The 13,286-nt window shown below is 40.6% G+C and overlaps 1 protein-coding gene across 1 annotated transcript in view; it reads left to right on the top strand.

The window, feature by feature from the left end:
• Window positions 1-13,286, top strand: part of LOC115025543 (cadherin-18) — a 72,179-nt gene that overhangs the window by 47,944 nt on the left and 10,949 nt on the right. The window contains exons 8-10 of the mRNA XM_029457878.1: window positions 2,583-2,719; window positions 5,540-5,661; window positions 7,288-7,405. Coding sequence (XP_029313738.1) covers window positions 2,583-2,719; window positions 5,540-5,661; window positions 7,288-7,405 — 377 coding nt within the window. The remainder of the gene's footprint in view (window positions 1-2,582; window positions 2,720-5,539; window positions 5,662-7,287; window positions 7,406-13,286) is intronic.

Genomic DNA, 13,286 nt, shown 5'->3' with positions numbered 1-13,286 from the left:
TGTATACTTGTACACCATGTCTTGTATACTTGTACAACATGTCTTGTATACTTGTACAACATGTGTCTTGTATACTTGAACAACATGTGTCTTGTATACTTGTACAACATGTCTTGTATACTTGTACAACATGTCTTGTATACTTGTACAACATGTCTTGTATATTTATACATGTGTCTTGTCTTGTGTTCTCCTCACACCCACCTGCTGTCCGCTTGTTTGTTTTCCACTTTAGTGTTTGTGTTGTGTATCAGGTAGTTCTGTAAGACTTTAGTCTTTTGTCTTGTTTATGTTCAGTGCAGGTTTTCACAATGAACAAATATGGACAATAAGAGGTTATTACTGTTCATATGCAGTTGTTGTTGTTGTTGTTGTCTGATACCTGAAACCTGAACACTTAACTGAGAAAAAAACTGTTGCTATCAAGCTGTTCTAGAAAAGAATCATTGCATGATGTAACATCTTGTTCTTCTGGCTAGTTATCTGCAGGAATACAAAAATAAACAACTAAAAAACTAACTTTACAAGAAACAAGATTTATCTCCAGCAGCAGTAATTAAAGCGTGTTTTTCAACAAGCCATAAAACAACATGTTTTTCTTCATGTTTAGCACCTAAACTCGCTTTTACTGCTGAAAAGCCTTCGTGCTCTTATGAGCCTGAGCATTTAATAAATCATGACAACATTTCTACTGAGGGTGCTGGTACACTTGTAAGCAATCCAAGCTATAAAAAAAGGTCATTATTTCAAATAAATGCAATCCTGGCATTAATATCCCTATACCATTCCCATCTTTCATGTCAATTGCCGACTTAGGCTGTATTACTCAGGAGAATGAACGCTGGATTAAAGGTGTAAATAGGTCATTAAGAGATAAATTAGGGAACACACAGTCAATGCTCATTTCGTGCTTGAACTCATGAGGGGAGCAGCTGAGCCCGTTTCTGCTTTGTATTCACAGACTGCTCTGCTTCTAGTTTGATAACAGCGTTGCTAGAAAGCCATTACAACAGTGTAAACATTTCCAGCAGAACGTTGCCTTTTGTCATTATTAAATATTGAAGATAATTGCTCTTGACTTAGAAATATGTATTTTCAGAACATTCTGTCAAAAATCCATTTAAAAGCAGTCGGGATTATTCCACGCATGTGCTTTAGAGGTGGGATGAGATTTGAGAGCTTCCCCTTTGGCTTGTGCTGCTTGTGCACATTTCCCTGCATGCGTTTGCTTCACTGAATGTTTTATAATTAAGGTTTAGTTTCCAGTTTTGATATATTTTGTTACCAATGATGATGAATGTGTGTTTTCTCACACCTAGTTAGAATTGGTGAACTAAAGCCAGAGTGGAAAACACATCAAGTACCTGCATGATGTTCTGAGGCATTTAACTGTCTGGCTTAAAGGGGCAGTCCACAGATTTTACTCGTAATGAGCAGTAATTCTCAGTCTGTGACAACAGTTGTTTAATGTGATGTGTGGCTCTAAAGAGAGCTTTCCAAAGTTTGAGAGAAATAACTCTGGTGATATCATCAGTTATCCCGGGCTGGGCTTGGAGAGTGCGAACAACTAACAGAAGGAAGTACACCACTGTGTATGTGTGGTGGGCTTTGGTGATTTGCACTCGTTATGGACTAAAGGCAGTCGGAACGTTACATCTAATTTTGGTTTTGACCGCATCACACTGGGCGATCGGAGACGATGCTGTCGTGGATATTTATCGCTCACAACATTGTGGTATGAAACAGAGAGGAATCAATAAAGACACAGATATAGTTTAACAATTATTATTTTGTTGCACAACAAACAAATAATTATGAGAACGCTACCTGCTTCCAAGCACAGCCAAGTAGAGCTCCAACTGACAAAGAGAAACTCATTCTTATATAGGAGTTGTTCATGAACACACACTTTCTGCAAGTCAACCTTTCAATCATCGTTATTGACTTGTCCAGACTCTATGGTGCCACGGGAATCTATGCCAGGTGGAGGTCATCTTCTCATGACCTTTGAGAGGCCCCCTTAACTTCTTTAGGGCTTGGGCCTCATGTTATGTCTTCAGACATGAACATAAGGTATATATCATTAGTAAACTTAATGAATAAGACATTGATTATTAAGTCTATCTTAACGATGCGTACAGCTATAAATGTTCAGTATAAAACGTTCCGTGTCTGCCCGTCCGATCTTCACGATAGACAGACAAAAACAAGCTTCTCCTCGTTTGTACAGCTAATCACTTTTCTGAGAAGTTCAGAGATTTTCAAAGAGAAGTGCTTGATGCCTCCGCACAAAAAGGTCAAAGCGTTCTGAAAAAAAGACACTCTCTCCTCGTTGGGAACAATTAAAAAAAGACTCTCAGAAGAAACCGCTTTGTTGACATTCAACAATGTAATCACTTGTCTACCAGTTTTACCTGAAAGTCTTGACACCCTTTGACATGTACATCGACGGTGCCCTTCAGCCTGCAGATGATCCTCTGCCATCTCCATGACCACTTGTACCTTTTATTCTTTCCGTCAGAGTTTGTTTGCTGAATGCATCTGAAGTGGATACATAACATCATATTTCCCCTTCCTGATAGGTACTTCTTGGACAGCAAAGAGGAAGGAATAAGGTACTTCAGAATCGACGAAAGCAGCGGACTCATACGGACGACGCAGACTCTGGACAGAGAAGACATGGCTTGGCACAACATCACCGTGATGGCCTCGGAGGTTGGTAGGTACCCAGGCTGCTTTCCTTTAACTGAAGATTTACAAGTGGGCGAGTAAGAGAAAGTCTGCAGATCCACAAGTGTAATGTAGACATAAACATTTACAATATTGTATGTAAATGAGCAGATATGGAGGTACGCAAATACATACACTGCACATAATATTCTCTTCACCTTCTGATACATATTTAAATAACCAGAGTATATTTCTTCTATGTTTGACACCTTCAGGGACTGTAGGAACACGTGAAATGTTATTATCCAGTTGCCTGAAAGAGGCAGTTAAAAGAGATTGCTCTTTCCTTCCACAGTCGTCTGGTTTAGCCCCAAGCTAATAGGAGACGTTGTAAATCGTTATCAGAATTGCATTGAAATCATGGGTGAGCTTTGTGCTGGAACGGCATGATTTAAAGGATAGAAATTCAAAAGTAATGATAAGTGCTGTAGTTCAACCCAAAGGCTTTCCTACAAGATAACAAGACATCCGGAGGGGATCATGTAATCAGAGAGAAGTGCAGGTTCAAAATCATAGCGTGTAACATGGAGTCAAAATCAATATCAACAAAAGGAATGTTGCATAAAAAGGAACGACACCACACACTCTTCTTTTACCTTTCAAAATAAAAGCACCTGCACCTTTTAGACACTGGGTTTTATTCAGATATTCACTTCAACATGTTGACGAACACACATCAGTCTAACTATCGGTCCACCAATTCCAAATACACATTTGGAAGAATGAAGAAAAACGAGCGTTTTAAGGGTTCACAACAACTGCAATAAGCAGACATTCATACTAGTTCAGTGTCTTGGATCATTCTTCGAACTCTAACTAGTCTGCTTAATTGTATTAAAGGCTCACAGTGAATTAATAAAGCCCGGTCCACATAAATGCTTCTGCTTATTTCCTTGACTATGAAACAAGTTTCAAATGACTTTATTTAATTTAAAGAGTAAAATACCTTATTTATAAGGGTTATGCCGTGAATATATCCCACTAAAATAAAGCTTCCAACAAAGAAAATGTATTTGTTTCTCTCTTTGTCGATCAGTCTTCTTCGTCGACTAAGATTATTTGTCCACTTTTTTAATGCTGAACGACTTATTTCCAAGAATCGTACGAGCACATCTCTGCTCAACTAATCGATTAATCGTCAAGATCGTATGATGTATGTCAGCACTTGTATAATCATAATTTTGAATCATTAACACTCTTTACATTCCTGTACTATACTTTCCAGAGCAGCAAGATGTTCTACGAGCTTTATTAACAGTCACTAACAATATTTAAACGCAGCATAATATGAGTTATAGTGGAAGTAACAATTAAAGTCTGCAGAAAACAAAGATGAAGGAGTTCATTTGCATATTGATTAGAATGTATTCAAATAGGTTACAGTGTATTTTTCTTATAATTAACTACAAAATCAAATTAGTCCCAATTGTTCCAAAGTCCTTTCCTACATTGAAAATTAATTAAATCAATGCGGGCCCTGCTAACTTCAACAATTGCTATCAGGTAATTTGGGTAATTTGTAATCACAATTAGGAAAATCTCCTGCCGACCGACAGAGGTGCTGCATGCTAATGTTTCTTTATCTGTTCACCTCCTTAGTATTCAAGGTGCAGTTATAGCCATGACTCTGTCAAAAAGCATAATTTTTACCATTCTGAAAGAGCAAGGACACACTGTCATAGAAACAAAGCTGCCGGCACAGCAGAGCAGTGTGAGCGAGTGAACGGGAGAATGAATGCATGATTGCATTTCAGTGGATCACCAGGTGTTGATCATCTTCAAACAGAAGGAAAAAAGAGCTGGTTTATGGTATTCGTGCTCAAAATAACCCAGGACCAAGAAGTCTTAAAACTTCTCTTTTGAGTATCGAATGAAGTAGAACAAAGGTATGACATAAAGTACTCTTGGTATCGGTACCACAGGTATACTGTTACCGTCACGATACCCAGCCCTACTTATAATACAGTAGGTGCAATGGCAGACCTTCTTTAGGCGCTGAAAAACGTCATGCATGGAAACCTTAACGCACAAGATGAAGTAAATACAAATCTGGGAACATTAATTTAAGTGAAAGAAAGCTGCACCTGCGTGACTTTTTCCTGTTCAAGGAGGGTTTTGCTGAGCGAGCATGTTATTTTAAGGCACTTGTCATACTTTAAAACAAAGTCACACCTGGACGCTCCGCTGTAAAACCTGCTTCTCTTAGAGACCAAGGTGCCCCGAGGGTTCAGGGTTGAAGGGCCCTTTAGCAAGGCAGGAATATAGAAATATGTCTGGAGCTAGAGAAACATCATGGGAAATGGTTTTAAAGTAGCTTAACCTCCTATAATTGTTTATGTCTGTGCTCATGACGCTGACATGCTGTGTAGATATCGGTGTCTGCTGCAGGTAAAAACCTCCATTCAACAGAGCAAATAAAGTATTTCAAACCCTTTCCTTGTATTCCAGCGTTTCATTCACACTGATACTTTATATTTGGAGGGGAGGAGGTGAGGCTTGTGATTTACATGCTTCATGAGTTGCTCATGCAGCGCAAAGGGGCAAATAATGCATCACAACCAAGCACACCAATGGGACACGAAATGCTTCACAAAGATGATCAGATGTGCTTTAATATACAACATTTCCTTTGGCAGCGTTGCATCCCTCAGTGCTTTTATAGTGGCACAGCCTAAGAAGAAAACCATGAGCAGTCGAACAAGAAGAGCACAGTGTGTCCCAGTTTAAAATGACAGTGTTGACGCTCTGCTTTGTTATTAATGCTTGCATTTGACTTTCGTCTCCTCTCTCACTTCTCTCTCTGCGACAGACAACCCCAGCCTTCTCAGCCACGTCCCTGTCACCGTCCAGGTGCTGGACGTAAACGACAATCCGCCGGAAATAGCCACAGACGAGGAGGTCATTGTGTGTGAGAGCTCAAAGCCGGGACAGGTGAGCGTCTGCAACACATATCTTTGTTGTTCTTCTCTCTCTTTGTCTCCCTGGAGCTGTCCATTAACCCCGGGCTCCTCCCTGACTGCATGCGTTGTACTCTGGACTGTTTCCCTCAGCAGTTTGTGTTGCTCACAGAGAGCTGAGCAGTAAGAAACTGTAAAGGCATTAGAGAGCTGCTTAATCATCCCTCATCTGAAATGAGTATCTCAGCAGCAAACCATGACAGCTCTAAATCGAAGCTCATTCCAATTTGCTCTCAGTAGTCTTTGATTCATTCAAATTAAGAAGGTTTTTGAGATGTAGAGCAATCAGCAGCATGGAAATGGCTGAAAAGGCGGTTTGGCAAAGGATGATGGAGTAAAGATCGTGAAGACACAACTAAATACATTTTTGATGGTTTTAAGCTAGTGGAAGAAAAGTCTGAATTAAGGTTTGCATTAAATTTAAATTAAGGTTGCATTACAGCCTCAGGGTTCTTGGCCCAGGGGATTCAGTGGGAAGAATTATAATGTGTTGCATGAGACACACACTTTCACATTACAACATTATGTGAAAGAATAGAGACGCTCATTCATGTAATAGAAGCCGTTTGCATTTCAATTCTTATACAACGGACACTCATTTCTCACTGGTTGGCAAGTGACATCAACAAAGTTACAATTAAGAGTTAAATAAGGTGAATTAGACTGCAGCACATAGGACACTGTCTATTACTCAAACACAGTGTAATGATTCACAATACTCACATTTTGACCTAATTCAAATTGGGCAGGTACTATTCTCAAATCAGAAATCAAATGCTTAAACGTGACTGCTAATAAATGGTAGAATGAACTGACTGCATTGGAAGAGTTTTATAAAAGCAGCCACAGTGACAGATCCAGACACGTGACCTGTCTCTGCAGACCAGAAGGGGGCGTGGTGTACAGCGGCTTTATAAAGCCTCATTAATGCATTTAAAAGAGATATGCTTCAGTGTTCTTACACCACTGGTAGCCAGACCTCTAAGCTCACACATTTCTTAAGAAATGCCAATGAGAGCAGGGACTCATTAGACTACCATCACACTCCAAACCAAACATGACATTATGGAGAAGAACTTTGCACCCACTCAGAAACCAACCGAGGGGGGATGTGTCCTCAGGCATCCATTTAGAAGCTAACAGCCAATTGTAATGCTTCCTTTGGTTTTCCAGACAACATTTATCGTGATTTGTACAACCATTCAAGTGGTAGTTAGCTGCTTTTTTTTACATTAATGGAAAACAGAATCATTACGACTTAACTTTGGAGAACACGAGAAGAGAGAGAAGCCGACAGCTCTCACCAGTGGACTCAACAGAGGCTTGTGCAGGTAAACACTACAACACCCCAAAACCTCACATTGGAGATAAGAACAGAGGCTATCAGCTCGCTTCTCTGTGACGTTTACCAATTAAGAGGAACAAGCTGACACAGGTTATACCAGCATACCAAGGAGACAATGAACCAGTTGGCTGTAGGTCATAGGAACTCAATCCTGATCAACTAATCATGAGCCATGCATCAGAAGCTAAATGAAGTCGTTGTCCTGCTGCAGAGTGAGAAGTGATTGCAGCTAATGAAGTGTGTTGTGAACAACAGGTGATCCAGACGGTCACAGCGGTGGATAAGGACGACTTTGCCAATGGACAGCGGTTTTCCTTTGCCTTGCCGAGCCAGCTGCCTGTTAATCCCAACTTCACCCTGAAGGACAATGAAGGTAATCAAATTGATCAATATGTGTGTTTGCATTTCCTATGAGTTTTGCACTCTGCCTTCAGGGCAGCACTTCATCCTCATTGCTCACATTCACATTCTCAGATCCAATAAGCTGCCCTGACTCCCCCATACCTTAGAGGTGCAATGAAAACATCTAGATCCAAATGCCACCGGGATCTTCTCTGTCGGCTCTCGTGACGCATTGTGTTGTCAACTGGATTACCCGCTCTGGCGCTTGCTCTTTTTCCTCGCGTGCATTATGTTGTGCAGGGGGGGGGGGGCCAACGGCGGGTGTTACCGTGGCAACCATCTCAGTCTCAGGTGAATAACTAGCGCCGGGATGCTTTTAAAAAGCTCTCAGCCCAGAAGATCTGACAGTGTCCACACTGAGAGGAGGAGTTCACAGCACTCCAGATGCATGTCCGAGCCAGAGAGAGATCGGGGAAATCGATGTGATGATAGGAGATGAGTCTGTTTAGCCCTCAGTTCAGTTGCTTCCCACCACAAGCCTTTACCTCGCCTGCGTTGGCTACATTGAGTAACGGGTGAGATAAGTGGCACTTGGAGACACCCCTCACCTCCTGCCCAGCTCCACTCCTCGGGGGCCGATGAATTAAACAAAGCAAAGATCCACTTCTGCCACGCTGCTCCAAAGACCCACATCTCCTGAAGGACAATGCATTATCATTTTTTTGAGGTTGCAAATGTGCTATGAATATCTTATTCAGCAGTAGTTTGCTTCTTTTGTACACTTTAACTCAGCAGAGCGTCTCTGCAGTCAACTGTTGAACACTCCCAAGAAGTGAAAGTTTGATGGAGTTTGTTCATTATCAGTGTTCCTTTATTTCTTGGCTCGGTACAATACCTGGACGCACAACGACACCCTTTTAGTGCCAGTTATTAGAGGACTGCTCATTTGGCATCCCTTTTTGGGTGTGACCATGTTGTAGGTGTGAAAAACATGTGTTAAACATATTATATCTTTCTCACTTTGTGTCTCTAGAGTGTTTCTGAGTTACACCTTCACTATTGCCTACACACCGTGTCTCGTTGATTTGCCATATGCTGCGTGATGGAAGCACAGCGTGGACTGGATGGGAAGCTAATAGAAGATCATTCTGAAAAATCACTGGTTGACCAGCAACAAGCTGGACACAGTGATGCAGACGTTCTCTGCTGCTGGTTCTGCTTTCTACAGAGTAAGATGTGAGCCGGATAATATACAGGCGTTGTGAACGATGCAATTTAAATGATGTCCTCCATGAGCAACATTTCCTCGAGTTTAATCTGCATGAATATTGTATCAGACCTTTTGATCCTGGCAGCTTTTGTATCGGAGGTAATGGCTCCTGGGATCTTCCAGGACAAATTGGCGTCCATGTGGGACCAGAGGAGCTCTCCATGGAGCCGTTAGCTGCTAGGATTAGGGAAACCAGGGCTGCTTAAGTAAATGTAACTGTTAAAACATTCTAGATTTCCAACCAGTGTTGGCAACTGTTTTAGATTCAGTCTCACAAAAAGGCTTATTAACCTTCCGTCTAGTTCTAGTCAACGAAAAGTCTTTCACTTTTATATCAGCTTGTGTTTTCTCTCGTCGTTGAGTCTTCAGATTATATTGAGCCAGCAAATAACAATCATTTTCCAATTTTAGTCAAACTTATGTCACATGAAATGTTATCTTGATTAATAATGCAGCTTTGCTCCGAGTCCGCCTGACTGTGCTCATTAGTGATGCGCACCGCGGGTCACTTGCAGCTTCCCGGCCAATCGATTCCATTCCATTCCATTAAAGAGATATAAAAAAGGTATAATAACAAAATCTAATAAGGACAGAGATGGACTCAGAGAGAGGAGAAGAGGAGCTGACAGAAATACAACATTCATATCGTCATCTTAGTGTTTTATAGGCGTCTTAGTCATAGAAAACAATGTAGTTGACAAACATCTGTCGTCATAGCTTTTGTTAACGAAACACAACCCAGTTACCCGCCATTGGAAAATATTCCCCACTGTTGCAAAGTGACTCTCCAGCAGCTGATGTATTAGCACATCTGCACAAAATGTTCCTCAAGCACTCGCTAAAGAAACTCTTCTCTCTTGAAGGATTGATAGCAGGTTTTTTTCTGCTTCACGCTGTTTGAGTAATGGTGCCTTTCAATTTGGATTTAGCTCCTGCTGCACACCATCCTACAGGATCTGCTTTTTCTCTAACTGTGTCTGTGATATAATCCCATGTGGGATGGACCATTATGTGTCATGACATTAATTCTAATCATTTTCTAGAGAGAACTTGAAAGAAAAGTGAACTTTATGAAGAACATTGTGGTAGAAATGATTCACAAAAGGATAAATTATCCCTCTGGAATAAATAGGTCACGGATCCTGAAATGCTCACAGTTTATGCCTTCAGTCTGCCGACAGAGCTTCCTTTCTTTAACCACGAACGCTTTAAAGAACGTGTTCTGATTCAGAGCAACAGCCTGGGCGGTTAGTTGACCACATGAAAGGGAGGCAGCCGCCCAGCAAAGCCTCCAACTTGTTCTGTTGACCACAGAGTAAGCTGCACTGGAGCAGTTAAATGTCTTGATCAAGAACACTCTTTCAGCGAGCTTTTACACGAGGAAAGTGCGTTCTTGAATCAAGAACTACACACAATCAAACACACACACACTGCCTGTTATACTCAGCAGCTTATTAATGGAAGAACGTTCCATCCTCAGGTCGACTAACCCTCAAGACTTGAATAAAAACAGTGATTACCTTTCTGATTTGCTCTGCTGTGTAATTTGCTTGCTTGGTATTATATATATATATATAATAATAATAATTCCTTGTGAATGATTCATAGCATTCTTTACCTAGAGTTCTCGTATCATATGCACTTTGAACAGCCTCCCTCCTGATGTTTAGCCGTGAGTTCACGCTGCTGTCCTCTCCAGTCACTTGCAGCATTTGCACTCGCACCCAAAAGAGGTGTCGGAGTCATCTAGTGTTCTACTGCACTCGTGTATCAGAAGTTATTCGCTGTGTTCACAATATCCGGGTGAGAGAGAGCGAGAGGCACAATCCACCATGCTGTTGACTCCTGTGTCTGATAATTAAAGTAAGCTCTTCACACTCAAAGCAGCTTCTTTCATTGCTGTTGTAGCAGACCAACAGTTGGTAGCTGCTCTGTGCCAGCGCCTAACACCCCCCTCTGTTGTCATGCAACTGACGAAAATCCCTCCGTCACTCACACCGCTAACTCTCTCGTGACCTCCTTTCCTTCTCACTTTACAGTTTGCTCGTGATGGATCCTCATGGAACTTGGAGTTTTGTGGCTTTGTGCACAGCTTTTGCAGAAGGAGGAAAAAAAAGATTTAGTTTTGGGTTATCCGTGCGTAGCTCCGTCTCATTCCCCTAAACAAGTTCTTTAAATTTGGCCCAATTGCCTCTGAAGACTCGAGGGTGAACCGATTAGAAGTGTGTGTTCAAAGGTCAAAGGTCAAAGGTCAAAGTTCAAGGACTCAAGAATTCATAAGCTAATTAGGACAATTTCACACAAATGTGGAATAGGACAAAGTGATGAAGTGAAGACATTTTGGACGGACGTAGATTTTAATTGCAACTTGACCGGTTAGGCAGGAATTCTAGTTCTGTGCAGATCTCATGTTCCCACCGATATACGTCAGAATCACAATCCACAACTGAATGGTCCCTAATTTTGATCATACAAGGAAAATCTAACCTCTGTTGTCCGTCAGTGTCTCGTTAATGTATTTAGTCCACAAATGGTCAACAGATCTTGAAATATTATGAATTTATTCTCATTAAATTAGGACTTTAAATCCCGTCTCAGAGAACACATGTGTTTGCTGAAACACATGAGCTATTAAAGTTGTGAATTCATGTATCTTGGGCGTGAATAGCTGCCACATGCACATTTTAAGAGGTTATTTAAACAAATAAAGAACTCAAAGGAGGATGGGAGAGAACGTTGTCTATGTGTGTTGACAGAAAATAAGAAAACAGGAGAATAAATATTGAAACGCAGAATTCCTGAGAGTCTTACTGCATTTCATTCTATTATATTCTGAACACTCACCTGACGTTTTCCTTAACATGAATAAAGACATCCAGCGTGAATTGATGCGGAACAATTCACCATAATGCAGAAAATAAAGTGTTTGATGCTCCATTCTTTCTGTATTTGCCACCGTATCACAGTTGTTGACAGTTATTATCTGTACGATGTGTGCTTCTGCTGCGTAAACCTGTAACTCCTATTGACTGTCGATTTTTAGCTAAAAAAGAAAACACAGATTCCGTCTTAGATTTAGATCTGTGATCTGTGTTTGCGCCGATGAAGCCGAGGCTCTTTAAAGTTATCTTGCAGATGTGTGGATGCATTTGAAGTGCTGGGTGTGCTACATTAAATGAAGGTCAAACTTCTGCAGCGTAATAGGCGCCATTAAAGCTGGAAAACAAGGGGGACGCTTCTGATCAGCTGCTCCAGGAAAGCACTTTGTAACAAACCTGTTCTGGTAAAAGCCCTTTAAATATATTCAACTTGACTGTCGACTTTACAATGAATGGAAATCGAATGCATCTTTGATCTCGTGCTCCGTCACACTGTGATGACATTTGCTTGTAAAAAGGCAATTAAACAGCAGCGATGATCTCTAAATAACCCACATACTTAAATAGATCAATTGCTTTCTGAAGGCACTTCCAGTGTGCATTAAGAAGACCTTATCATTTTACAGATAATCAGCTGTGTTAAAAGAAGTGTTGTCAAACCATTGATATGTGGGGTGTTTCATTAGCTTTAATGTCATTTACACTGAACAGACTGAACATGTGTCAACGTCTCACTTGTATTAGTAAAAGAGTATTTGTTAAGCTTTCCTATTATTTGAATTTCAGAGAGTTCCTTCATTGCTCACTGTTTATAAAAAAACATGTTTTTTAGTGTGTGTGCGTGTGTGTGTGTGTGTGTGTGCGTTCTCTGATTGTTGCTGCAGAAACGTACAGGCCCATAATTACCAATACACAACCTTATGAAACACACTGTACCTTGACCATATTTATATATAACTAACTGCTGTTTTAAATAATAATCGCTTAGTATTAATTCAGAATGTCAGAAAAGGTTGTGTTCGGCATCGTGAATATGGAGATATCCGACTTTTCTCTCTTTTATATCATATTCAAATTAATATCTTTGAGTTATGGACTGACAAAACAAGTTCCTTAAACGTATAAAGCTTATAAGATTCTTCAGTAAGCAGAAAGAACGACTTAAACACCTGCAGCACCTGCACAATACACATTTCTACATTTGCAGCCTGAATAATCCACACCCCCAACATTAAGTACCCTCCTTTAGAATTTGACTGAATATATATTCTGCCCCAAAATAGTGGCTCCACAATGTATGTTGTGCTCCAAGTGGAGAATAGGTTCGTGCTGCACCTACACACACCCACCAAAGTTCACAAGGAATCCAGCTAAGTGCATGTGTAGGCAAGTGTGAAGTCTGTAGAGATGTAGTTGTGTCGCGTGTCTATTGCTGCTATATTTGTAGGATTCTTTTTTTATCACACTTGTCTTACATGGAGTCAGCTCTTCCTTTCACTATATGGTAAATGCCTTAAATGTATTAAATCTAAATGTAATTGTGCATATTTTATTGTGTCAGTTCATACTGTAAAGTTATGGTTTTACATGCACTTTCCACATGGAGAAGTTTAAATGCTCATTAAATGTTTCCGATGAAGAAAACCAACCCTCAGAACGACATCATACTGTCGTTCAGTCCCACAGGGAAAGTAATCCCCTAAAATTGTCAAATCTGTGCACGTCTGGTAACTTTTTTATCTGCTCCTGTGAAATTCTCTTGC

Source organism: Cottoperca gobio, chromosome 20, assembly GCF_900634415.1.
Source record: "Cottoperca gobio chromosome 20, fCotGob3.1, whole genome shotgun sequence".
NCBI classification, from domain to species: domain Eukaryota; kingdom Metazoa; phylum Chordata; class Actinopteri; order Perciformes; family Bovichtidae; genus Cottoperca; species Cottoperca gobio.
The sequence above is the reverse complement of the archived record's forward strand: the minus strand, read 5'-3'. Positions and strand labels throughout refer to the sequence as shown.